Raw genomic sequence first — 27,785 nt, 5'->3', positions numbered from 1 at the left:
TTGGGGAGACCTGGGGCCACTGTTGGTTAGGGCATACAGCGAGGCTAGGGAGGGGGGGGATCTTCCCCCTACACTATTACAGACATCAATCTCTCTGATATTGAAAAAGGACAAGGATCCGGAGCAGTGTGAGTCGTTCGCCCAATATCGCAATTGATTGCAGATGCCAAGTTGCTGGCGAAGGTGCTGGCTTCGCGAATTGAGGGCTGTGTCCCAGGAGTGGTAAGTGAGGACCAAATGGGTATCGTGAAAGGGAGATAGCTGTCAGTGAATGTGAGAAGGCTGCTCAATGTAATTATGATGCCTCTAGAGGGGCAAGAGGTGGAGGTGGTAGTGGCGATGGACACTGAGAAAGCATTCGATCGGGTGGAGTGGGAATACCTGTGGGAGTTGCTGGGGCGGTTTGGGTTCGGGGAGGGGTTTGTAGACTGGATCCAGTTGCTGTACAAGGCACCAGTCGCAACTGTGCAGACGATTCGGGTGAGTTTGGGATATTTTGGGTTGTATCGGGGGACAAGGCAGGGGTGCTCGCACTCCCCATTGGTCTTTGCCTTGGCAATAGAGCCATTAGCAATGGCGCTTAGAGCGTCAATGGATTGTAAAGGGATTGTGCAGAGGCGCATCGAGCACAGGGTTTTGTTGTACACGGACGACCTGTTATATATTTCTGATCCATTGGGGCCATTATGGGGATCTTGGAAGATTTTGGCCTGTTCTCCGAGTACACGTTGAACATGGGAAAGACCGAGGTATCCCGATTGAGACCAGAGGACAGGAGGGGAGGTTTAAGGTGTGGGGGCGGGTTTTAGATACTTGAGCATTCAGGTGACGCAGGGTTGGGTGCAGCTGCACAATTTGAATTTGAGTCAGCTGGTGGAGGAGATGAAAGAGGACTTCAAGAGGTGGGATGTGCTGCCATTGGTGGGATGGGTGCAGACAGTAAAGATGACGGTGTTGCCAAGGTTCCTGTTTGTATTTCAGGATCTCCCAATCTTTGTCCTGAAGTCGTTCAATCTGCTGATCTCCGGGTTTGTATGGGCGGGGAAGATCCTGTGCGTGAAGAGGGCTTTTTTGGAGCGGGGGTGGCTGGCGTTCTCGAATATAATGAACTATTCCTGGCCGGCGAACATCGCCATGGTTACAAAATGGTTGGTGAGGGGAGGAGGGGGTAGCCGATGGAATGGCTTCTTGTAGGGTAACGAGCAGGGCATTGTTAACAACGCCTCTGCCAGTCGTCATTTGGGTCTGGAGCATGCCTCGGTATGAGCACCGATCTGTGACAATCATAGGTTTGCACTGGGTGTGTGGCTGATGCAAGGTTTTGGGGGTGGCGGCAGGCAGGGATTGAACAATTCGGCGACCTGTTTATAAGGGGCAGCTTCACGAAATTGGATAGCTGGAGGAATGGTATGAGCTGCCCAGGGGAATGGTTTCAGGTACCTGCAGGTTCAGGATTTTGTGAGGAGAGAGGTGCCGTCCTTCCCTGGGTTACCGCCCTTGGGATTGCATGACAAAGGAGGAGATAGGGAAGGGGAAGGTGTCCGAGGTCTACAAGGAGCTGATGGATTGGGAGGGGACCCCAGTTGGCTACATGGGCTGAGGCCCTGTGGAGGGTAAATGGTTCTTGGTCGTGTGCACGGCTAAGCCTCATTCAGTTTAAAGTAATTCACAGGGCGCATATGATGGTAGTGCGGATAAGTAGGTTTTTGAGGGGTAGAGGATAGGTGTGGGCAGTGCGCGGAGAGGCACACGAATCACGTCCTCATGTTCTGGGCATGTCCGAAGCTAAAGAGGTTCTGGCTCAAGGGGTTTGCGGATGTGATGCCCCACGTGCTGGGGGTGAAGGTGGCCCTGAGCCCAGAGGTAGCAATATTCGGTGTGTCAGAAGACCCAGGAGTCCAGGGGGCGAGAGAGGCCGTCGAATGCGGGTGAGAGAGCGACCGGGTGGAATTCCTGAGGCTGGAGACGGTCAGGTTCGTCCTGAGGGGGTCGGTTGATGGGTTCGCTCGGAGATGGAAGCCGTTCATTGACTTCTGGTTGAGGAGTCAGCAAAAGTGGGGGGAGGCGGGTAAGGGGGTTAAAATGGTGAGGCAGGATGGAAGAAGTCCATAACCCTGCAGCTTAGAGCACTTAAGGTACAGATCCAGGTATTTTTTAAGAGTTTAGGGTCTCTGCCTTCTTTAGCTCTGACCAAAACAAAACCAACTTGGAAAACAGTCTTACAGAGACAAGGAACATTCCAGAACAGACACCACCAATCATCATAGATGAGCAGCTGAGATACTGACAAAGTAACCAGCTCATTGGCCAACAGGCAAGGCCATCAAAATGTGTCATCAGAGGCCAGACCAAACAGCACATCTTGCCTGGGGGGGTTTCTTTTTTTTTTTAAATTAAAGGTAAAATCCAACTTAAAACCATAGGTCTCAGTAATTGTCCAGATGCACAAATTATAAAAGACAAAAATAAGAAAATAAAGAGAACACACAGGGAGAACAAGGTTTAAACAGGAGGATCCTTGCATTGTTCAGCTCAACCCCTCCCCCCATTTTCCTCTTCCCCCAGCCCCTATTCCCCTCATTCCCCCTACCCCCCCCCATCATGCCACCCCTCACCAATCACCATGTTCCACCCTCCAAGGGTTTGTGTAACATCACTCTTGGGTGATGTCCTGTGTAGGCACTGTCCGTGGGTCAATATACAAGGCAGGAGAGTGATGATAATTCACTGGCAAGAATCCTCTGGTCTCCTCAGTTTCTGCAAAAGAATGTTTCCTGTCTTTCTGCTGACAACACACTCACACCCATCCTCTGCATCGGGGGCGTTTGGTCCTGGACCACTGTGCCCAGGGGGTAGGGGGGCTGTGAAGATTAACGTGACAGATGCTTCACATGTTATATGTTTAAATAGTGAATAATTGACATTTCCATTCCTCCTAGCTATGCAGACACCCCCCCCCCCCCCCCACCCCTCCCTCGGGCCCCACCTCCAGGCCCACTCAGTGCTCCTCAGTCATCTTGATCTTACATGATCTACTGCTACATCTAGGAGTGTCGCAGGATGCACATAAAAGGTGGCAGCAGCCTGCTGCTTTCCACACCCTGTGGCCTTTGATGCCCTGGCGGACGTCCTCTGGAGGGCCTGGACCCAGCGGGCCCTGGCCGATTAACCAGTGTTACTGGCATCACCGTGCCACTGTTCTGACTGCTGCCCTTGAGATGCGTCGATATCAAGTGGGAGGGAGTTGGGAGAACTGGAGTCTCCTTGGTGGAAAGACCCGGGTTGGCCTCTCATGCGTTTTCCTCCCTGACAATGCACGTAGGGTCCTGGCGGTCTTCATGGGATGGACATGCAGCTGGAGTGAGCTCCAGAGGCCTCTGAGTAATCCGACTTTGCCAGTCCTGGTGGCTCCCCATTGTCTGCACCATGGTGCCGATGCCCTCAGCGATGCTTTTCTGAATTAGGGCCATGCTCTGGTGTGCCTCGGCAATGACCATCTGCATCTGGGACACATCCCTCAGCGACTGGGACACCATGTCGACGACCTCAGCCATGGTCTTCACAGATACCACCATGCTTTCGATACCACCATTCAAGACACGGACATCGTGATCCAGGTTTTTCACTGCGGTCGCCACCCTAGCAGTGTTGGCCTCTTTGTCATGCATGATCGGCAACATCTCCTGCGACCAAAGCTTTTGGGACTCCTCCAATTGGTTATGCAGTCACTGGAATGTACCTGACAACCCCTCCTGAATCTCACAGCTGTGTCCTATCATCTGCATCAACTCTGGAGGAACCTTGTCGAGAGGCTCGGATTCTGACTGGAACCTAGCCATGTAGAGCAGTCCATGTATGGCGACTGACAAACAGAATTGGGTCCTTCAAAAAGAAGAAGTGCGAAACTAGTTTCAAGCTAAGAAATCATAACATTTGCTAAGTCCTGGCTGCAGTGAGGGTGTGAGTGAAAAACTGGTGCGAGAATGGAAGCAGAAGGAATCCACCTTGAAGAAGGTGCCGACGTCTTAAAGTAACATGAGAACTGAGATTAGCCACTGGCCTGATCTTCAGACGCATATTAAATATTGGAATGGATCCTCAAAATTTGTCAGAATGGTTACATCAACACCAGAAATGCAGTGCATACAAATATATATAGGCCAAATCAAACCCCGAATCCAACAATGATTTTCGAGTAATAGCTAGTTGGTTTAGCTGCGTTATGGAAGGAAATGTCCAGTACTGTGGCAGAAGACCCAAGATTGCTCAAACTGCCAAAAGACCTTGATGCCAAAATTACCAGTTTCCATGGATTCATTAACAGGCAGCCGCGTTAGTAACCATTGTGATTTTCGCAACTGGATGAAGCGCCCATGCATGATATGCCCACCAATTGAATTGTGGGGTGAAAAGGTTTAAAAACCGTTCTAGTAAAAATCAGAGAACATGAGAGTACAAGCTTCATGATGGTACCAACCTGCATGTTTGGCAGAACAAAGTTAAAGTTCATTGTAATTTTCAAACTTGAAACCATGCCAAAAATCAAGTTCCCGGCAGGAGTCTCAATGCATGTCCATTACAACAGTTAAATGTTTGATGATGGAGTGAAGTTGTGAATTGATAATGCATGGAATATGTGTCCAGGTTGCTTCTGCAAAGAATATAACTTATTGATGTGGGACATTTTCAGTGTCCATGTAACGGATGGGATCAAGAGATGCCTGTGAAGAAATAACATTGATATTGCAGGTATACGTTGGGGGGGGGGGGGGGCGGAGACTATCATCAGATCATTCAAAAAATTCAGAATTTCTAATTCAATGGATGGAGGGAGGATGATTTTTTGCAGAGAAATGAACATAAAACCGGAAACACCACATAGTGGGATCCTTACAATGATGTCACAGGCAAAAAGGCTCAGCGTGAATTCGATGAACTCTTTGCATCAGGTGCTGAAGACGACGAATGTGACGGTTTATAAAATGTTATGAATGTGGTTCAAGCTTGCCTTTTAGAATAATTTCATTAATATGCTTCCTTCACATTTCAAAATGGCAACCACCTACACCAACAAGAGTGCTTCACATTTTATGCTGAGTGCATAAATCCATGGTTGCCATTTTTGGAAGGATTTTTTTGAAAATTCAAACATTAACTCATACACAACGATCTACAGCAGGCATTGTCAAAAAGTTTGAAAAACACTGATCTACAGTACCTGAAGTTAAGCTATCTTACAGTACCATATAAAAACGTACTGTTACAGTGTTATTAATATGAAAATTATGAAGTTTATTTTAAGCTCATAAATCCTACTTTCGGAGGAGTTGCATTTCTACAATTTTATTGGCTGTTGGAACCACATGCTATATAGGTAGTTCAAACATGAGAGCAATGTATGGGAATGGTATGATTTACTTGGGCTCTGTGAATGCTCCAAGTGTATAAGGGGAAAGGAAAATAATTGAAAATGATTATAAATAGCACCTATTATTTTTTATTAATTTTATCTGGTATGTTTAATTTGCATTTTTAAACCCCTGCTCGCTATTGATGTGTGATTGCATGTATTATCTAATATATATTTATACTCCGCTGAATGGCTTTTAAATTTATAAACATATACCTAATTTTGAAATTTGACATTTAACAAATTAATTTTTAGACGGTCATTGCATTAAATAAGTTTAAAAGAACCAAACATAAAGAACATGAATTTTTTAATGTTCCGACCGTGTTCAATGCGACTACACAATGTCATTAAATTTACATATTTAAACTCTGGCAATTGCTATAGAATTACTCATGTATACCTTTGTCATTTTACTACAGTCCTTTGGAAACAACAAGATTTGAGGTCTAATTTATCCAAATCTTTGGAAGCCAGACAATCTAATACTTACAAAATATTTGCATTAACTTAAGTTTCGGATCATTTTATTTTGATTGTTTTATTTTATAGACTTATCTCATTAGAAGAAGAAAAGGAGAATAAAGAGTCTAACAGTTCAGGTACGGTTACATAACCTTGAAAAACTTGATTTGTAAAGTCAATAACAATTTGCATGTAATACACAGCAAATCATTCTAAAGTATTTTGCATTTCAGTGTTAGACTGAAGAGGGTGTGAATTAGAGGTGGCCAAAGAACCATTTAATTTATGGCACAGCAAGAGGGCATTTAGTCCACTGCAGCAGCTCTTCATTCAGAGCTAGCCAGTTCCCATTTCTCAGTTCATTCTCTAGATTACTCATTCAGAGAACTGGTGCAGACACGATAGGATCAATGGTCCCCTACTTCACTGGATCAATTCTGTGATTCCTTTATTTTCTTCCTTGTCAACTGATATTTTCATGTTTTTCTTAATACCCACTGTTCATCATAATTCCATTTTCTGATTATCCTCCAATTGAAGAAAATATTTTTGTTACCTTTTCCAACAATGTTCTAATGATCCTAAATGTGCAACCTCATGTTGCTGACTAATCAGCCAATGGAAACAATTTTTCACTGCTTAAAAATCATGCATTCTCAGGACATGTACTTCAGTATTGCAGCACGAGCAGTTTAGATACAACTGAGTGGTTTGTTAAGCCACTTCAGAGAGTGGTTAAGAGTACGGTTCTTCCATTCTGTTAAGAATCATAGGCTGTGAAATGTGTTGCCTTAGTGCCTGCTTTATAAGATTCAAGTGTGCCATTTTGGCTCCAAAATGCAACTTCTGATGCAAGCTCTCTTGGCATCCCTTTGAGGGTGTTAGCATGGACACATGGAGCACATGCCAGAATATGCAGAACAGGCAGATTGGAACATTAAGGATAATGTCTTGTTTTGTTTGTTTATTGTCCCGTATACCGAGGTACAGTGAAAGTATTTTTCTGCGAGCAGCTCAAACACGATAGGATCTAATCATTTAGTACATGAAAATAAAACAAAATACATAATAGGGCAACGCAAGGTACACAATGTAAATACAAAGATACCGGCATTAATGTAATATTGTCTTGATGCAAGTAGTACAATTTTAGACTTCCGTGTATCAGCTAATACCCTCTCTTAACCTTATGTAGCTGAAGATGTGTTTAGCAGCAGGAAGAACAGCCCCTGCCACCCTTCCCCGCATCTACTCCCACCCCCCTCCCCAACCCCCACAGGTACTCTTTAATGGGAAAATCAATTATTTTCAGGTTAGTTGCTAATTCATTTCTATTGCTGTAGCTGTGATTGTGGAACTGTTTGGTGGTTTATAGAGTTGTTCAAAGTTCGTAACATGGATTGGTATGGGATGTGCTAAAGGACTTGGGCCTGACTTCAAGGATTTGCACAAACCACATGCATCCTAGACATGGGTGCAATATTTTGCATCCCCCTTTCGACTACTGCACACTACGGAGAATGAGTAGAGATGATACAGCAAAGGATAAGCTTCTTGAAAAAGGACACACGACAGAAGGCCATATTCATCCAGGGTGCTGAGGGGGAAATTCTCCTGCATAAACCTCAGTGAGGAATAGAACACTGTAAAAAGGTTACCCAAAAAGTGGGTCAAGCTCATAAGCTATTTTAAAGTAGTTTCTTTTTTCAAAAAATATTTTTTATTCTCCTTTTTCACATTTTCTCCCAAATTTACACCCACCAACAATAAACAATAATCAGTAACAAATATGTCAACCCCCATATCGATCCCATCCTCCCACCAAACCCCAAACATTCGCCCACATGTTCACATAAACAAATGACAAAAAGGAATCAAGGATCACCCAGAGTCCCCATTAACACACACCGTCCCCCCTCCCCCCAACCCCCCCCAACTAATGTTCAATGTTATCCAGTTCTTGAAAGTGCATGATGAATAATGCCCATGAATTGTAGAACCCCTCCATCCTTCCCCTCAGTTCAAACTTAACCTTCACAAGAGTCAAGAATTCCAACAGGTCCCCCCGCCACACCAGGGCACAGGGTGGGAGGTTGCTCTCCAACCCATCAGGATCCGCCTTCGGGCGATCAACGAGGTGAAGGCTACAACATCTGCCTCCGCACCCTTTTTCCAACCCTGGCTGGCCCGATACCCCGAATATGGCCTCCCAGGGGCCCGGGTCCAGCTTCACATGCACCACTTTAGAAATTACCCTAAAAACCTCCTTCCAGTAATCCTTGGACAGGACCAAAACATATGAACCTGTATCTAAATATTTCCCCCTTCTCCCGCCCATACTTCGCTTCCAGCTCCTTCAGACCTGCAAACCGACCCCTAAGAGACAAATCTTTTAGTGTCTTAATCCCCTTCTCCTCCCATTTCCGAAAATTCCCATCCCACCTCCCTGGCTCAAATTTGTGGTTCCCCCGAATCGCCATTTCCCTTGACCCTGCCCCCAACCCGAAGTGTTGGTGAAACTGCCTCCAAATCCTCAATGAAGCTATTATTACTGGACTCCCTGAGTACTTCCCCGGGGCTATCGGGAGCGGCGCTGTTGCTAGTGCTTTCAATCCCGACACAAACGTTCCTCCATCCTGACCCACTGAGAATCAACCCCTCTGACCCAGCTACATTCTCCACATTCGCCGCCCAGTAGTAATACATCAGGTTCGGAAGACCCAAGCCCCCTGCCTGCCTTCCCCTCTGTAGCAACACCTTTATAACTCTGGCCACCTTTCCTCCCCATATGAACAAAGTAATCCTTCCCTCAATCTCTCTGAAAAAAGCCTTTGGCAGGAAAATCGGCAGGCATTGAAAAATAGACAGAAATCGTGGCAACACATTCATTTTAACCGCCTGTACCCGACCCGCCAGTGACAGAGGGAGACCATCCCGACCCGCCAGTGACAGAGGGAGACCATCCCACCTTGCCAGATCCCCCCCCCCCCCCCCCCCCCCCCCACTCCCGGGCAACCTGCACCCTCCGGTACCTAAAGTGAGTCCCTGCCCTACGGAATGGCAGCCCCCCCACCCCTGCCCCCACCCCCGGCCGAGACACCACAAAATACTCACTCTTATCTAGATTTAGTTTGTACCCCGAGAAAGACTCAAACACTTGAAGCAGCTCCAATATTCCCCCTATCGACCCACTCGGTTCCGACACGTATAACAGCAAGTCATCGGCATATAAGGACACCCTATGCTCAATCCCCCCCCCCCCCCCCCCCCGCACTATTCCTTTCCATACCCCGACCTTTTTAATGCGATGGCCAACGGCGCAATCGCGAGTGCAAACAGCAGGGGGTACATAGGACATCCCTGCCTAGTCCCACGGTGGGGAGAAAAGTATCTCGAGCTGATGTTGTTTGTGCGGACACTCGCCCTCGGCTCCTTATATAGTAGCTTTATCCAGTTCACAAATCTTGGTCCAATCCCAAACCGCTCCAGAACTGCCATCAAGTACCCCCATTCTACCCGGTCAAACTTCTTAGAAGGCTCCAATGCCACAACCACCTCTGTTTCCTTCCCCCCTGCCTGTGCCATAATGACGTTCAATACCTTCTAACGTTTGAAAAGAGCTGCCTCCCTCTCACGAACCCCGTCTGATCTTCACCTATCGCCTTCGGGAGGCACTCCACCAGCCTACCCGCCAGTACCTTCATCAATACTTTTGCGTCCACATTCAGAAGTGATATGGGCCGATACGATCCACACTCCGTCAGATCCTTATCTTTTTTTAGCAGCAGGGAAATCGATGCCTGCCTCAAAGTTTGTGGCAACACCCCCTTCCCTGTCGCCTCTTCAAACATCCCCACCATCAGGGGTGCCAGCTTATCCTTGAATTTGTTATAATATTCCACCGGAAACCCATCCGGTCCTGCCACCTTCCCCGACTGCATCCTCCCAATCGCATCCTTTATCTCTTGCTCCACAATCGCTCCTTCTAATGTAGCCCTGTCCCCTAACCTCGGGTACTCCAATCCATCCAGAAATTCCTGCATCTATTTTAAAGTAGTTTCTTAAGCAACAGTTTAGAAATTATAAATAAGCTAAATTGACAGGAAAAGCATACGGTGCATGATCGGTAAGAACAGTTTACTAGTCCTGGAGGAAGAACAGAGCGATAGTTTATTGTTGATCTCTATAGCTGGTAATGGCAGCCTTCTGCTCACTAACCAATGTTAGGGAACTCTTCCCAGGTCTTCCACCTGTCATGAGAATGTCACTTTAAGAAATATTTGGCTGCTCATGTTACTGCAGTGATGTCAGAGTGTGGGTGGAGCTGAGCTCTGGTTCTGCTTTTTAGTTTCAATTTGAGAAAAGCTTGGGTGTGTCTGTCTTTTAGGTTTCGTTTTTCAGTGTGTTGCAGCTGAAGTCGCAGCTGAAGTCAGCCAAAGCAGCTGTATTGTTGAGCTCTCAGCCATGAAGGACTATCTCTTGATCATTTGGTGAATTCAGAAGAATTTTAAATGTTTTCAGTATTGAATGTAAACCCTGATGTGCTTCTGTTTAGAGGTTTGTTAAGTCTTTTGGGTGTAAAAGGACAGCATACAGGTTACTTAGTGTTGTATTCTTTGGGGGTTATCTTTGAATTAATGGTTGCTAAGATATTCACTGTTTGTTTCAAAAAGGTTAACTTGAGTTCATAGAATAAACATTATTTTGTTTTAAAAAAATACTTTTCCATTTCTGCTGTACCACACCCATAGAGTGGGCCGTGTGCTCCCCATACCACAATCTATTAAAAGTTGTAGGTCAGGTGAACTCCATGATACACTTTGGGATTCTCTAAACCCTGACCCATAACATACCATCTGAGGAAGGCTGAAGCCGACATCGATCATCTTGAAAACTCGTTCCTGTCCAAAATGAGGTTTTTAACTCTCAACAGCCTATTTTTAATCTTTTCTCAAGCGGTTGGTTTATATACGGGTTATGAGATCCAACCTTATCAGAATATCTGTGCTTGGGGACTTCTGATGGTGGCCATGGAGTGAATGGTCGCACACAGGGTGGCTCCTCCTTGAAGGTGTTGGCTTTGGCCCCTTTTACCCGAACTTTGTGGAGTTTTGGTGGAAATATTGTGCAGAGAGTAGAGGGGGATTAGTTCTTCCCAGGATGGGCATGTCTGCGGGTTACCAAACTTGACAGAAGACAGTGAGATCCCTGGCTAAAGAGTTGGAGGAGACTCGTGGCGCAGCACCAATAGCAAAAATGGCAGAGAGAGAATGGTCACCGCCGACTGGAAAGCTGCCAATGGAGTAGTCGATTAGCTTTATTAAGGACAAAAAAGAAATCCGACTGGTCAAAGGCGACTGAAGGGACAGTGGCACCTTTTCACGGAATTTTGGAACGGGTGGAGAAGAATCTGGAGGTGCAGGGAGCGACGTTCTTGGAGGTGGAGAAGGTGGTCTCTGACCAGAGTGATTGGGTTGTGTCACTGGAAATGGAGATGACGATCCTGGGGGACATGTGTAAGTCACTGTGAGAAAAGGTGGAGGACCAGGAGAACAGGTCCAGGCAGCAAAATCTTCAGATTGTGGGTCTACCAGAGGGAACGAAGGGAACGAGTGCAACGGGTTATTTCGCGAGCATGCTGGCGAGATTGGTGGCTGAGCAGGTGCTGGACAAGGCCCCGGAGGTGGATCGGGCTCATAGGTCCCTGAGGCAGAGGCCAAGAATGGGAGAGCCACGTGGGCGGTGATTGTGCATAGGCACAAGTTCCAGGGCAAGGAAAAGATTCTGAAGTGGGGCAGAGTACAACGGGATTGCGATTGGGAAGGAAACCAAATCTGGATTTATCAGGACATTGGTGTGGAGCTGACCAAGAGATGGGCTCCGTTTGGGGTGCGGTATCCTGCCGCGTCACTTACGAGGGCCAGGAATATTAGTTTGGGATGCCGGTGGATGTAAATGACTTTATTAAGGAACATAAGCTGGGGGAGGGTGGAAGGGAGGGAGGGTGTTGGTGGAAGTTCTGTCTCTGTTAAATTTTGTTGGCTGTTTCGATTAGCTTTAGGTTGTTATGGGGGTGGTTGCATCCCCCTTTTTTGTATATTTTGTCATTTTCGTATTGAAGTTAAATTGTTGATTGTTTTGGAGGGGGGCCCTCCGATGTTGGGGGTATAACGTTTAATACTATTGCACACTGTTGATTATGTTTTTTGTAGGAAATGAGGGGTTGTTGTGGGTCGTGGTGCGGCAGTGGGGTGGTTTGTGAATTCTCTGTATGGGCTGATATTTCTCGCATTGAGTTGGGTTAGGGTTAGGGTTCGGGATACTGGGGGGAAGGGAAGGGCCGGGATGGAGAGAAGCAACGAGGGGGTGGAGGTGGGATGGGTAGAGGGGGTGCGGATGGGTTAGGACCTTGAGATGGGAGTCGCCATGCTAGCAGGAAATGCTCATGAACAGAATTGAAGTGGGGGAGATATAGGGAGGGGAAGAGGGGTTAGGGAGGGGAGTGGGGATCGACGTGGCAGCTATGGAGGGCGTGTTTGGTCATGGATGGGCGGGGCCCTTCTTGGGTGGGCCTAATTCAGAGTGGGGATGAGGGGGCGGAGCCCAAGGGTGATGATGGCGGACTCTAGGGACGAGAGGAGGTGGACGCCTACCTTGAGAATTGTGACAGGGAATGACCATGGGCTAAATGAGCTGGTTAACCCTGGTGTTCACGCGCTTGAAAACCGAGATCAAAGGAGATGCATCTCTGGGTGAAAGATCAGGTGAGGTTGAGGAAGGGGTGGGTGGCAGTGGAGGTTGAGGAAGGGGTCGGTGGCAGTTGAGGTTGAGGAAGGGGTGGTTAGGGCAAATGTTCCACTTGGGGTTGCTATACTGTTGAACAAGAAAAGTGGGTTTACAGGGAACAGGGAAGTGCAGGCTGGGGTGGGGAGGTTTGTGATAGTGAGTGAGGTGCTAGTGGGGACTCCAGTAGGTGTTGGTGAATGTGTATGTGCTTAATTGGGATGATGCTAGATTCATGAAGAGGCTATTAGGGATGACTCCAGACTTAGACTCTCACCGGGGGGTGGGGTGGGGGGGGGGGGGGTGGGGGGGGTGGGGGTGGGGGGGGGTGGGGGGTGGGGGGGGGTGGGGGGGGGGTGGGGGGGGTGGGGGTGGGGGGGGGATATTAATTGTATATTGGAGCCGAGGTTGGATTTGTCAAGCTCTAAGTCGATGGGGAGGTCAGGAATGGTGCAAGAGTTGGGAGGGTTCATGGAGAGAATGGGGATGGTGGATCCCTGGAGGTTTTGGCACCCGGGAGAGAGTAAATATTCCTCCTTTTAGCATGTGTATAGTGTGTATTCCCGGATTGACTTTTTTGTGGTGAGCCTGGCGGTGCTGATGGGCGTGGAAGTGCGGAATATGTGGGAATAGTGATTTGGGACCATGCTCCTCACTATAGCAACATAGGATCAAAGGAATTAGGAGCAAAAGTAGGCAATTCAGCCCTTCGAGCCTGCTCCGCCACTCAGTCAGATTGTGGATGATCTCTTCCTGGTCTCAAATCCATCTCCCCACCTGTTGATCATATCTCTTTAACCCTTTTTTAAAATTAGAACTATATCTATCTAGATGTGAGACTTTGGTCGGATCAGGTGCAGAGCCGGAGCGGAGCTTGGATTTGTGGTTTTGGTCGACAAAGAGTTCTGTGGGAAGGTAGCAGTGGCAGTTAAGAATTATGTTGAGCTTGATCAGGTTGGGGAAGTATTTGCAGCCATGAGCCTTGAAAGCGGTGGTCCGGGGGGAAATAATTTTGTTCAAGGCCCATAAGGATAAGATGGGGAGGGAGTGTCACGGGAGTGTCCCTTTAAGAAATGTTTTTGTCTTATCACATGGCTTCAGTGATGTCATTATGTGGGTGGAGCTGGGCAGTGGCTCTGAGTTTTACTTTCACCATGAGTTTGAACTGGTTTTGAGCGGCACAGGGAAAGAAGTGTCTCTATATCTTCATTTTAAAAGCTGTTTCCAGACTTAACTTGGTAACTTAAAAGAGATAATTTAAACCTACTGTTTGGAAAGGAGAATAAGAGTATCAATAACAAGTCTTACACCAGTAAGATGCTGTGTACTGGGCTACACCTTTGAAAAGGGGTTTCTGGTTTTACTTGGATTTTGTTGTTGAATTGGAACAGTTCTCAGGGAATTCACTAAGAGTTATACATAGATTACTGTAGCTGTGTGGGGCCTTTATGTTTGTTGATAAAGGTTCTTACTGTGTGAGTTTGTACAAATGTTAACTAAATTCATAGAACAAAGCTTGTTTTTTGATTAAAAGCACATAAGAACTCTGTTGAATAACACCTGAAAGGCAGGCTCTTGTGCTCATTGTAACCAAATCAATAAATAGGTCAGGTGAACTCCATGATATACTTTGGAGTTTTCTAAACGCTGGCCCATAACAGGAGGAGCATCGGCGACTGTTGGTTGAGACAGTTGAGGTGGATAGGAAGTACTCTGTGACTCCCATGAAGGAGTTGTTGGCGGAAATAAAGAAGTTGCAGGGGCAGATTGATTGATTGACGATGGGAAGGGTGGTGGGTCAGCTGTGTGGGTACAGCATGAGTAGGGGAGAAGGCCAGCCACATGTTTGGCCCAACAACTGCAGCGACAGGTAGTGTTGAGGGAAATTCTTCAGGCGAAGGCAGGGGGGTATGGGGAGGGGGGGGGGGTGCAAAGAAGTGGTGTCAGATCCAGAGAGGATAAATTATGTGTGCAAGGCCTTTAATGAGGGGCTGTATAGGGCCGAGCTGGTTGGGGGGGGGGGGGGGGGGGGGGAGTTTGATATGGGTCGCTTTTTAGATGGAGTTGGAGCAATGGATGAGGTAGGCACTGGAGGAGCCATTAGGGTTAAAGGAGGTGATGGAGTGCACTGGCATGATGCAGTCGGGTAAGGCGCCAGGGTCGGATGGTTTCCCATAAGCAGTTCACGACGGAGTTGGCCCCCACCTTTTGGCCATGTTTCATGAAACGGTGGAGAGGTGGGGGTTACCAGCTACTCTGGTGTATGCATCGATTTCGCTGATCCCAGAAAAAGGGAAGGATCCATTGGAGTGTGAGTCTGTAGGGCCATCTTGCTGCTGAATGCAGATCCTGGCTAACGTATTGGCGAGAAGGTTGGAAAGGTGTCGGATCAAACGGAGTGCCGGTGGTGATCGTGTCAATGCAGAGAAGGCCTTTGACCAGGTACAGTGGGGGGATTTGTTTGAAATCCTGCGGAGGCTTGGCTTCAGGCTGAGGTTTGTGGCATGCGTTCGGTTGCTGTATGCATCCCCCAATGCAAATATGAATGAGACAAACTCGGGGTAATTTGGGTTGCACAGAAGAACGTGGCAGGGCTGTCCATTATCCCCGTTGTTGTTCGCATTGGCGATTGAGCCCTTGGCGATGGCACTTCGGGTCTTGGCTGATCTGCAGGGGATTGAGAGGGGGAAAGGGAGCACCAGGTGTCATTGTATGTCGATGACCTGTTCATGACCGACCCGTTCGAAAGCATGGGCAGAATCATGGGTTTACTGGAGAGGTTTTGGCCTATAAATTGAATGTTGGGAAAAGGAAGGTGTTCCCGGTGAATGCTGTGGGGCAGGGGGCGAACCTGGGAGCTCTGCTGTTTATGGTGGCAAGGGAGCAGTTCCAGTACCTGGGGATCCAAGTAACGCATGAGGGGCCAGAATGCATAGATGGAACTTGACGGGATTGGTAGAAGGGGTCAAGGGGGTCCTTAAAAGGGTGGGATATTCCACATTTGACATTGGCAGGGAGAGTGCAGGTGGTGAAGATGAACATACTGCCAAGATTCCTGTTTCTGTTTCAGTCCCTTCCAATTTTCCTCCCCAAGACCTTTTTTTTGGAGGGTAGATGTGCTAATCTCGGAATTTGTGTGGGCAGGGAAGGTGATGAGGGCGAAGAGGGCTCTGTTGCAAATGTAGAGTCAGCAAGGGGGCTAGCATTCCCAAATTTGTTGCATTACTATTAGGCAGCGATTGTGGAGAAGGTTCGTGGATGGTTGGGGGGAGGGGGCGCAGATTGCGTTAGATTGGAGGAGGAGTCTTGCAAGGGCTCTGCAACCTGAGGGCTCTGGCGATGGCCCAACTGCTATTCACTCCGAGGAACCACGTGTAGTTCGGTGGAGTCGTCTGTAAAAATTTGGAATAAGCTGAGGAGGTGCTTTAAACTGTGTCATATGTCGATGATGATTCCACTGTGTGGGGATCATAGCTTTACCACCGGGGGGATGGATAGGAGATGGTGAGCGGAGGGCCATGGACATGTTTGCGGAGGGGAGGTTTGCTGGGTTACAGGAGCTGCGGGAGATGTTCGAGATGCAAGGGTTTAGATATTGGCAGGTGCAGGACTTTGCAAGGTACCGGAATATGCGCTTTGGCAGCAAATGTTGGGGGGGGGGGGCATGGTAGGATTGGGTGGTTGGGAGAGCAGGGCACGGCCTTAGGGAAAAGGATCAAGCAGAAGTGCGAGGAGGATTTTGGGAGGGAGATAGGAATGGGACCTTGGTGCGAAATAATGCGCCGAGTGAACTTAACCTCCTCCTGCACAAGGATGAGCATTATACTATTTAAGGTGGTGGATAGGATCCACATAACTTGGGCCCTTATTAATGTTTTTTTTCCAGAGATAGTGAATGGGTGCAAGAGGTGTGGGAGGAGGCTAGCGAACCAGGCCCATTTGTTCTGGGGATGTGAGGCGTTGGAGAGTTTTTGGGAGGGTTGTTCGGGTACCTATCGAGGATTATAGGGGTTGAGATGAAGCCAGACACTATGGTGGTGATCTTTGGGGTATCGGAGTTACCAGAGCTGTTGGAGAGGAAGGAGACTGATCTTGTGGCCTTCGCCTCTCTGATTGCCCAGCAACGGCTAGTTTTGAATTGGAGGTCGGCCACGTCGTCGGGATGGCGGCTTGGTTGGGAGACTTGTGTGAGTTTCTTAGGTTGGAGAAAATCAAATTTTCCTTAAGAGGGTTGGAGGAGGTCTTCGAGGTATGGTGGAAGCCGGTCCTGGCTATATTTGAGCAGCTGTTCGTTGGGGGAGGGAAGGGGGTAATAAATGGGGGGAAAATGGACAAATTGTATGCTCTGTTGGATGTTAAGGCTGTATTATTATGTTGAATATGTTTGGAATAAAATATCTTTTTTTAAAAAAAGGAATATCTGTGCTCAAGACATGACCTGTCCCATGTTCTTCAGCCAACAAGCTGCTATAGAAGCTTACTTTTACAATATTCAATAAACCTTTTAAGATTTTATAAGGTTATTATAAAGTAGCGCACAGTTGTCAGAGATCTTCCAGTCGGGTACAGCAGAGGTCTGGTCAATGTGGATCACCGACTCCAGAGCAGATTTGACCGGATAACCTTAACAAGAATTTTATAGTCCACATTCAACAGTAAAATGGGTCGCCAATTTATAATTCCTTTCTTTTCCCCCTTCTGCTTGTAGATGAGAGTAATGATGCCTCTCCTCATGCATTCTGGCATGCTGCCGTCCAGAAACATACTCTTGTACACTTCCAGCAGGTCTGGGTCAATCTGGCCTCACAAAGCAGAATACAACTCAGCCGGTAAGCCATCGCTTCCGGGGGTTTTGCTTGTTTCAAAGGACTTGACGGCCTTTGTCAGCATATCCAGTGTTAGTAGTTTGTCCAGGCTCTCCTGCTCATGGTCCTCTAAGACCTCCGTGATGGATAACAGGAAGGACTGGGTGGTCATGCTCCCTGTTTGCTTCAAGCCATACAGTCTACCATAAAAGGATATGTTGATCCTCCGAATGTGAAACTGCGATTACTTTACTCATCTGTCATCTTCCTTCAAGTTGCTGATAACAAAGGTTTCTGCGTGCACCTTTTGGAGGAAGAAACATGGGTACTTCTCATCCTGTTCCACGGAACGGTTTCTGGATCAGAAGATGACCTTTGGAGGCCTCCGAGGTTAAGAGCAAGGCTTGCTGTCTCTTCACCTCTTGGGGGTCCTCCATGACATCAACCCCCATCGACTGCAGCCAGAGCTGATTCTGCAGGCTTTTCCGGAGTCAGGACATTTCCCCAAATCTCTCTCACCTTCTGAACACCTTTGGGGTTGAAGAACCTCTTTGTTCACCTTGATGGCTTCTCACCAGAACGATGGCGACTCAAAGAGGAGTTTCACTGTTCTTCAACCTTTCTAATCCGTCTTGAATTCTTCGAGGTTCTCTGGGTTCAACAGTTTTACATTCAGCTTCCATGTTCCCACTCCACTGTCTGGTTTTCCTGTAAGGTGACAGTTGGCCAGTAGGCGGCAGTGGTCAGAGATGAACACCAGCTTGACGTCGGTGGTCCTGACCATGAAAGCACAGGACACAAACAGGAATTCTATCTTGGGTTGGCCGTCTGGTCATGTCAGTGTGTATCTACACTGCACTCCATCTGAGGATTGCTAAAGACATTGTGCAGCTTGGCATCTTTTAACATATCAATCAGGAATCTGAATGTGGCATCCAGTTAGCTGCCGACCCTGACTGATTGTCCAGCCGCATCGATGATGTCGTTGAAGTCACTGCCCAGGGTGACTGGCCAGCAACAGTGGGAGCTGTTGAAGGATGCCAGCCACTCGCTCTTTATGGTCATGGCATACACATTAATCAGTCTGAGGGGAGCATTTTCGTATGTGACGCCTGCTGCCAGGACGCGACCGTTCACCGCCTCCTTAACTTTGGTGATGGTGAATTTGCCATCCTGCAGCAGAGGAAGGAATGACATTTGTTTCCTTCTGACCAGGTGGAAGGCCTGTGGGATCACCAGCTCGAACACTGTCTCTCAGTACTGAGGTGCGGTATCCCACACTCCTATAGGAACAGCAAGTCGGCTTTAATGTTGGCCAGCTAAGCAAAGCTAGCCACATGTTGCGAAGTAGCCTTAATGCTTTGCACGTTAATAGATGAAATTTTTAAACCCATTTTAAAAAGTATATTAACCAGTCACAAAGTCCAGAGTCTATTCAGTTTCAGGTTGAGTTGCTGGGTGCGTTCCTGCTTACCTATGGTGTTCATGAACTGTTTCCGATTTGCAGGTCTGAGAAACCAGTCCTGGTCTGCCTCGGGCCCATAACATTGACCGGGTGACACTGGGGGATTTTGTACCAGTGGTGTTCTGCGTTGCACTCAGTAGATGTTGGGAATGCCGGGTGATTTTTATCTCAAACGCTGCTGTTCCCAGTTTCCTGAGCTGGTGTGTGTTCGCATTTATTTTCCTGGATCTAGGGTGTGTTGGTCACATCGCTGCTTCCATTGACCAGAAGTTGATGCTCCTGGGATGTTTTGTTGCCTTCATCTGTGGGCTGTGTGGCTCCCATACTGCCTCGGTGCTTAGCAGTTTATTTTAGTAGGTGGCCCACTTGTCCTCCCTCACCTGAGGAGGAGGTGACATAGGAGGCGCTAGCTGACAGCTGCCGCCTTTTACTGTTCACAAGAATATTAGCACATAATTTCTATAATGTTCTCTGCTTATGAATTTTCCTAGTCACCATTTGCCAGGACCCTTCTTGTTCTGCTACCTCCTCGTCCATTGAATGTTCCTTGTTTGATGGAGGTGAGGGTGTTTTGTCAGGGTCTACTTGGGCTTCCACTTTCTGCTAGGGTATCTTGTCTTCTTTTGCAGCATCCTGTGTGGCGACATTTTGGTCCTTACTGTTGGAGGGTACATGAACCTCCCTTGTGGTAATCTGCTTTGATTTGATTTGATTTATTGTCACGTATACCGAGGTACAGTGAAAAGTATTGTTCTGCTTACAGTCCAGGCAGATCATTCCATACATGAAAAACATACGATAGGTACACTATGTAAATACCTAGCCACCGACAGGTGAAGCACACAAATTGTAGTATGACTCAGTAGAGAAGATGCATGGAGAAATCAGTTCAGTCCGTAAGAGGGTCATTCAGGAGTCTGGTAACAGCAGGGAAGAAGCTGCTTTTAAATCTGTTTGTGCGTGTTCCTTGACTTTTGTCTCTTCTGCCTGATGGAAGAGGTTGGAAGAGAGAATAACCCAGGTGGGGGGGGGTCTTTGATTATGCTGCCGCCTTCCCAAGGCAGTAGGAGGTGTAGACAGAGTCAATGGATGGGAGGCGGGTTTGTGTGATGGACTGGGCTGTGTTCACGACTCTCTGTAGTTTCTTACGGTCTTGAACCGAGCAGTTGCCATACCAACTCTCCACCACTGATGATTTGCCGCTCCACCACTGATGGTTTGTGCGTACGTAGCACCCTGTTTTGGGCAGGCCTTGTAAAAATGGCCAGCCTCCCCTCACAGGTTACAGTACTTGCTTTCTTTACTGTCCTTGGTTGTATGTCCCTCCTGCATACAGTCTCTGCAGAAGGCGATGCTGCAGTTTGCAGTAACGTGTCCAGTTTTGTCACAGGTGCGACACACGTAGAATACATAGGCTCCACTTCCTCCAGTGGCGAAGCTGGAGGGATGGCACAGGATGCACCCATTTGCATCTGTTTTCAAGGTATGCTTAACCTGTCGTGTGCTCATCAAAACACCAAAGTGTCTTTCATTTCAGTGTTGTTTCCATTCAGCCCAACTTACTTGATGAGGAACTTGAGCACATCCACCACAGGGATGTGGGGGTTATACAGGTGGCATATGTGACAACTCGGTTCCGCTGCAATAGTAGTATAAACAGAGGGCTGCAGTCAGAATGAGCAGGTGCCCGTGGTCACCTTCCTCCTTGAATATCTACAGAAGCTTGATGCATCTGGCAATCCACCTGAAGGTGACGTCCAAGTCTTGCAAGCAAAAGATGCCTGCCACTTCAAACCCGCAACACTCGAAGAGCACCCACCTCACAAAGTCGGTTTGATCCATGGGCAAGTTCTCTCCCAGCATCTTCACTGTCACCCTGACAGTATTCTGCATCCCTTGGCCTGATGCTCGAGAGGCTGCGGCAGCCATAGCTCCAACAATGAATTGTGCTGTACCGGCGATAGGTGCAAGCCAGAGGCTTAAACCAGCATGAAGTTCTGCCAATAGCAGCAGATCTCAAATGCTGTATTCTCTTCTGCTGTCTTCTCTTCTGCTGTCTTCACTAGCTCTTTGGAAAAACTGATGAGAGCAAATATTACAAAAACTGATAAGAACAAATACTGCACTTGATCTTAGCCAAAAGGCCAAGAAGACAAAAATGGGCTGCATAAAACTATTTGCCAAGTTGGTACCAGACTCCCCATTAAATGCACAAAGCATTTAATTTTGCATATGTATCAGCCTTCTTTTGAATCATTTGAGTCCTCTGCATCAGAACATACTCTTGCCCCCTATCCTGGTTGCATGTCATTGATGCCTGGTGCCTCACCACATGCAAATACCTCCTCCAAGCTCTCCTCTCAAATATGCACTATCTGAGTTGGTGATGGTGAATGTCAGTGACTGACCGTGTAACGCAAACTTCTATTCATCCATCTGTTGCTCATTCACCGTTGCCTGTCCAGGTTACAGTTCTTGGGTATGTGAAAGGAAAAATAAAAAGGTAGGGTTATTGTGAGGGCAGGCAGGGAGAAAGCAAGCGGTGCATGCTTACACCATCTGCACCTTGTAAATCAGAAGAAATTGCGTTGCACAGGAAGTGGGATGTGAGATGGAGGATTGTATAAAAATACTATCTTTAATGATTTCAACCATTGCTGCTGGTGCTGGTCTCAGCGAAGATAGCTCCAATAATGGCGACCACATCTCTTCGATCAGAGTATGAGCATGCAGCTTTGCTCATTCTCCACCAGTAAGGTACTGCTGCCTTTAGTTGTACACAACCTTGTCCTGCAGGAGAGAAGGAAGTGTTTTGATAAGTGTAATATAATGTGTTTCGGTGTTCTGGCTGTCATGATTGAACAGCTGAATTGGGCACAAACTGTGAGATGAGACTTGTAGCAGTGCTAATTGTATGAGTGTGAACTGAAGCTATGAATGTTAGCTATGAGTTGTGATTAAGAGTTTTTAGTAGGTGCGCGATAGGCATTTGGTGCGTTGAATAGTGGCTGAGGCAAGTGGTGCAGTTGGTAGGACATGGCTTTTGAAAATATAGATATAAAATGTTATTTTGTCATTCCAAAATGATTTAAGAGCCATGTTGTTCTGCGTATGTATACTTATATATCCTAAATTCTACACCCCTCATGACTGCACTATAGCCAGGGTACCGAGCGACAGTGCATCAGTCAGCAGCACATGGTGTGAACTGAGGAGTACATTCAATAAAATGTCACATTTGAGTCTAAAACTGTAATTATGTTGAATTTCTGTAAACCACGAGACATCACACTGAATGTGAACACATGTCTGAACTTTTTGGAGCACTATATCTTGTTTATTGGGGCTAGATTCCTGCAATGACCTTCACAGCTATTGGTCCCATTTCATTCACAAAATTTGTCTGGAGGGTCTCATGGGCCCCTGTGAGTAGATTACGTGTCCATTATTGCGAGATCCTCACATCAAAATCATTTTAAAAATGAGTCCTGTAGAATCCAATGGAAGAGATGAAGAAGCGCACAGTGGGATAAGTTTATTTCGGTATACACAATTACAAAGCAAACAACTCCTCTCCTCCTCTCCCCAAAGGGCCACTCTCCCCGCCCTGCAACCAACGTCAGGGTTTTTATACTGAGAGGTTCCCCCTTGTTAAAGGGAAACCTCGCCCCCAATTACCAGGGGAGTTCATACTCTGTGATAAAGGCAGGGGATCTTATACAGCATAGTCCTTGGCCCCCAAGGAGGTGGTAACACCTCCCATTACTGCTGCAGCAGTAATGTAGCTCTTCTGTAAGAGGTTCAGGTTGTTCCCATGATGTGCAGACAAAATTAAACTCTCACTAGCCTTCTGTGTTCCATGCTCAGGCTTGCGGTCATTTAGCAGCCTTTGAGCTATCTACCAATAGCAAGTAATATAGGGCATCAATTGAAATTGGCAGCTCTCAAATCCCCAAACCACTCTTGAATGCCTACTCACCAGAGTAGAAAATAGGCAGAGGTCATTTCTACCTAACTTAGCATAACATAACACCCTGTCTTGTATCTGCTTTCTGAGCATAACAGAGATGAAAATGAGTTCCTCGAATTTCTGAAATCTACCACACTCAAAACTTCAAAATAATGTGGGTCCACTTTAGACTTCACTGAGGCCAGAATAAATCAGAGTCCTCCACCAGGATTCTCCGTTTTGGGGACTAAATCCCCACGCCCGCCGGAAAACGTGCAAGAATCCCTCCCGGACTTTTTCCTTTTTTTCCTCGCCCGTGGCGGCGGCCCCGCGCAACATGGCGGACCCACACAGCGGGCCGGCCCCAACAATATAGGCCCCCCAGATTGCGCATGCCCGCCGATCGGTGGCCCCCGATCGGAACCTTGGCCATCCTGGAGCCCCCCCCCCCCCCGGTGACGGAGCCCCCCCCCCGGTGACGGACTCCCCGCCCCCCACCAGGGCGATCGCGGACTGTGTCCGCAGCCGCCACTCCAAGTGCTCGCCGGGTGGAACCATGAGGGAACCACGCCGGCGGGAACTCAGCCAGCTGAGAATTGCCGCAGGGGCCTCTTTCAATGGCCCCTGACCGGCGCCGCGTCAACTGTGCGTGCAACTGGCGGCGATTCTCTGGTCCGCGGGAAGGGGTCGGACCCGATCGCGGGTCTGACGCCCCATTCTCCGCCCCTGAGCCGAGCGTGATTTCGGCATGAAGTCTCGGAGAATCACGCCCAGGGTAAATGGTTGCAATCATGAACATTATTTCATCAGTGGTTCCAGCATTTCATGGGTGTTCTATTATTCCAGTGGGTAGCAATCTGCCAAGTTCCTGCTAAAGACTGCTCAAGACTGGAATTTCAGTGTTTAAAAAGAACCTTTGGAGATATGGAAAGAATTAAATTTGTTATTTCTTTAATTGTTAAAAGGGTAACTTCTAGTTCTTTTTTTCATTTTCTCCCAAATCTTTTTACCAAACCTTGCCTTCAGCAGATTGGAAATTATGTAATTTTCTACGACTTGTTAATGGCCAGGTGAGGAGAGGTGAACTAACTTGTTTCTTCCATCCTCTTGTTGGTTCTAATTGGGCGGGGATTGGGCCTAGGTAGGGTGCTCTTTCAGAGGGTCAGTGAAGACTCCAGGGGCCAAATGGCCTCCTTCTGCGCTGTAGGAATTCTATGTTTCTGTCAAGTCCATCAGGTTCTATTAGGGCAAGGGTATGGAGCTAGCAAAGAAGAGGGCCGTGTTCAATGGAGTCAAGGCTGCCCTTTATAAGAGTGGAATCTAGTTCGGTGTGGTCAACCCAGCTCGGCTCAGAGTGACTCACGAAGCAAAAGATTATTTCTTCCACGTGCCGGGAGAGGCGGAGCCTTTCGTTAAAAGAAACAAGTTGGGTCTGGTGTTATGGGTTTTTGGCTCTGTCGACGGGCATGTTGCATTGTTACATTGTTGCAGTTTCATGTTTGTTCTCGCCTTTTCTTATTCCTTTTGGGGTTGAGTTCTTATAGTTCTTGTTTAGAATTGGGGTTTTACACGAGGGGGGTTCTGTTCGTTGTGTTAATATAAACTTCCCTTCAGTGCGCAAGGTAAATTGGGATTTAGTATTTGTTGTTTATATCTAATTTACTCTTTCTCCAGTCTGGAGCCTCCCTGGTAACTAAGGAGTTCATTAATGGGAGCTATTTTGAGGGATTCGCTGCAGCTCATTAAAGTAGTTTTATTTTAGATAATGAGCTCAGAGTTCTTGTTTTGTTTGTGTTTGTTAGATGTAGGTTTTAGGTTATTTGCCTTGCTTCTATTTGTATTCGTGCTTTGATGTGGTTTTTTTCAATGGCGTTGGTGGGGTGGTAAATGAGCTTGTAAAACACTATGGAATTGGTGGGTATGATGTGTTGTGTTTGGTCCTTTGTCCTTTACGAAGAAATCCACCAAACACTTTGACTTGTCCAAACCAGAATCTTTTATTGAGTCTCGTGTGGTAAGATAGCAATCTGATACAGAGCACGTTATCATGGAGTCTGCTAACTACTCCTCTGGAACTTGCACCTAGCACTGACCATTCACATGTATGTCTTACTATCCTCTCAATCTTCTTCTCAATATGGCCAGATGTGTCTCTTCTTGTATCGGAATGACAAGTCACATGACCTTAGTCTCGCGACTGCATGGTGTGTCTGTACCGCCACCTGCTGGTTGGAGGTTGCACACCACCCATCTATGATATAGCCCATAAGCATATCACCACATCCCCCTTCCTCACAAAACATTAAGATAAGTTTTACAGGTAACATTAAACATTACACTTTATACATTCATTATATGTAGCTGGTAAAGTGAACGCGTTTTACTAAAGTGTCCGTAAGCATGCTGTGCCAGACATGTATCCATTTCCTTTGGACAGATCTTATTCTTTTGAGTTGTTGCCCACCTCGACAGAGACTGGTTTACTTGCCGGTGTCTTGCTTCCCTTTTGCTTCACCCTGTGCTTTTGATAAGCCTGTGTCCGAGACTGCCGTTCTTGTGTTACCAGTCGCCTTTTCTTCCACTTTCTTGCTGGTTGGTTGGTGGGATGAGGTAGTTCGCCCAGTCTTCTCTTCTTTTTTTCTCTTAATTTTTAGGACACGGTGACGTATTTTGGTGTGTCTTTTGATTTTGGTTGTTTTCTTTGTAGCAACCTCTGGCGCTGGATGTCGTGTGTTGAGTTGTTTGCAGAGGTTTAGGCATCGGGTCATATCTGGGTGGTGTAACCACGCCTATTTCTGCGGCCTCATCGACATGCAGGATTAAATTGGTTTCTAGTGCTGGCATGAAGGATGGAACTGGGGTTCGTGGTTTCACCTCTTCCTGGCGTGCTGCAGCATCGGTGATTTGCTCTTCATCACTGGAGATGACTATACTTTCTGGCTGAGCTGATCCAGGCACTGGGTCTTCTTGCTCAAACTTGCAAATGTGCGAGTGGTCTTTGGAGCTGCATAATGAGATAGTCATTAGGTCATCCTTGGAGTCAGTGTCAGAGTTGCCTACTATTGCAATCTCCACGTCGCTATAATCAGCATCTTCATCTATGTCCTCCCATTTGTCATTGGTGTCGTCGACTGCTTGGGAGTAAATTACCGGAGCCATTTCAAGGACTTGGAATGGCCACCACATACCTCGGAGGCCAGTTTTTTAAAGATTGTGATCGCTTCTTGGATCTCTGGTTCAATCAAAAGCTGATCTTTGGTTGTATCGGCAGCTTCAATTTCTACATGCGCCATCTCCAAACTCCCGTTCTCCTCAGAATCCAGCACAGTTTGGGCGTCCCCCGTGACTACCTTGTCATTGCTTGTCGACCACCGGAGCCGTGCCACTGGAGCCTCAACTGTGCTGCTGGAAAAGAGATGTGCAAGCAGCTCAGTGTTCATCACTTTCTCCATCATCATCGATATCTTAAAGCAGATATTCATAATAATCGTCCTCGGATTCAGCATCATCGTCAGTCTTTTCACCTGCAAAATATAACTTTGCAAGTTCAAAATCAGTCTTTTGTTTGGCCACCGAAGCTTGGCTTAAAATTCAACCCTGTGGAACTTAAGGTGGACCGAAGAAGTTGAAGAACAATTCATTGGATATAGTTCTTGTCGCTGTTCTTGGAGTGCTCTGACCCATGTATTTTGGTTTTGTACAGGTGGTTGTGATTGTTTTTTGCCCTCCCTGCAGTCGAGCTTGCAGCCTGTGCAGCCCATGATTTGTAGTTCAGCAAAGAACGATTTCAGTGGCCGAGTCCAACTGATACACTTTGGTGATCACCTCATTTATGAAATACTCATTAGGCCCAAATGTAAACGCAGAGTGAAGCTCCACTTGTATCTTGTTCTTGTATCATGCCATTGAGCCTGTGCATGTTCTTCAAGGCTGTTAACCAGAATTGTGGAATGCTCACCGGCAGTTCCATCCCCTTGTCTGATTTGTTGCCCTAAACTGGGATTTCTTCTAAATCCTCATACACCGTTCACACTGAAATGTCTTTCGGGATTCGCTGTGCTCAGATGACCAGCTATCTTCTAGGATATTTAGTCGCTCGATTGGATTCAGGAATTTGCATGATTTTATCTCGAGTACTGAGTCAACATCCATGTCTATAATGTGAAAGAGTATTGTGTGTTTCATGCCTGCCACTGAGAGCACTAGCTTGCAAGCATCGAAGATCTGCAGAGTTCTTGTTCCAGAGTCTATCATCAGCCCTTGCCGATCACAAAGTCCTGCTGCACGTTTAGTTTTTGCAAAGCATGTCAACTCAAGAGGTTGGTGGCCGCTTTAGAGTCGAAGTCACAACGAATGAAAGCATCATTCAGCATTACCTTCGATTTTAGTACAGACGTAAAGGTTTTCGGAGTGTTCTTATTATCTTCATTCTTTCTTATGATATTGTCCCCATCCCTGTCCCTCAGAGTCCTCTGGTTTCTCCCCGCGATGAGATTGATGAATAACTGTTCTTCAGTGTTTATCACATCTACTGCATGCACCGTTCGTGCATGGTCCATGGTGGAGCGCGCCAAACATTGTTTTGTAAAGTGCCCCACATGGCCACATCTGGAATAAACTTTTCCAAAGGCCGGAAATTGTCGTGGGGCAAGTCGCGTGCCACACTTTTGGCACAAGATGGCGGCGGTGGCTCCTATCGGCTGTTTAAAATGGCTGTCCACACTGTGACCACGTTTCTTCATGATGTGCGCCACAGCACTAATGGCGCTGGCTTCTTCTTTCACGTTTGCACCAAACTTGTTTGAGCAGAGTATGCCTATTCTTTGTGTAGCTATCTCACTTGCCTGGCAAATCTTCACTGCCTTTTCCAGCACCAAATGTTCCTCCCGCAATAATATCTCCCGAAGC

The 27,785-nt window shown here is 47.1% G+C and overlaps 1 protein-coding gene and 1 non-coding gene across 13 annotated transcripts in view; one reads left to right on the top strand and one right to left on the bottom strand.

Moving 5' to 3' along the window:
* The window catches only part of ica1 (islet cell autoantigen 1), a 316,484-nt gene that overhangs the window by 190,531 nt on the left and 98,168 nt on the right, over positions 1-27,785 (top strand). For all 12 annotated transcript variants that reach the window (XM_072509105.1, XM_072509100.1, XM_072509097.1 and 9 more), the window contains one exon: positions 5,963-6,012. In XM_072509105.1, the coding sequence (XP_072365206.1) occupies positions 5,963-6,012 (50 nt within the window). The remainder of the gene's footprint in view (positions 1-5,962; positions 6,013-27,785) is intronic.
* On the bottom strand, positions 20,902-21,084 carry LOC140425887 (U2 spliceosomal RNA). The gene has a single exon (XR_011948049.1). It is a non-coding gene; the product is annotated as a U2 spliceosomal RNA (small nuclear RNA).

The sequence above is a fragment of the Scyliorhinus torazame genome, chromosome 6 (genome assembly GCF_047496885.1).
Source record: "Scyliorhinus torazame isolate Kashiwa2021f chromosome 6, sScyTor2.1, whole genome shotgun sequence".
In the NCBI taxonomy this organism is placed as follows: domain Eukaryota; kingdom Metazoa; phylum Chordata; class Chondrichthyes; order Carcharhiniformes; family Scyliorhinidae; genus Scyliorhinus; species Scyliorhinus torazame.
Note: the sequence above shows the minus strand (reverse complement) of the source record. Positions and strands in the feature narration are given on the sequence as shown.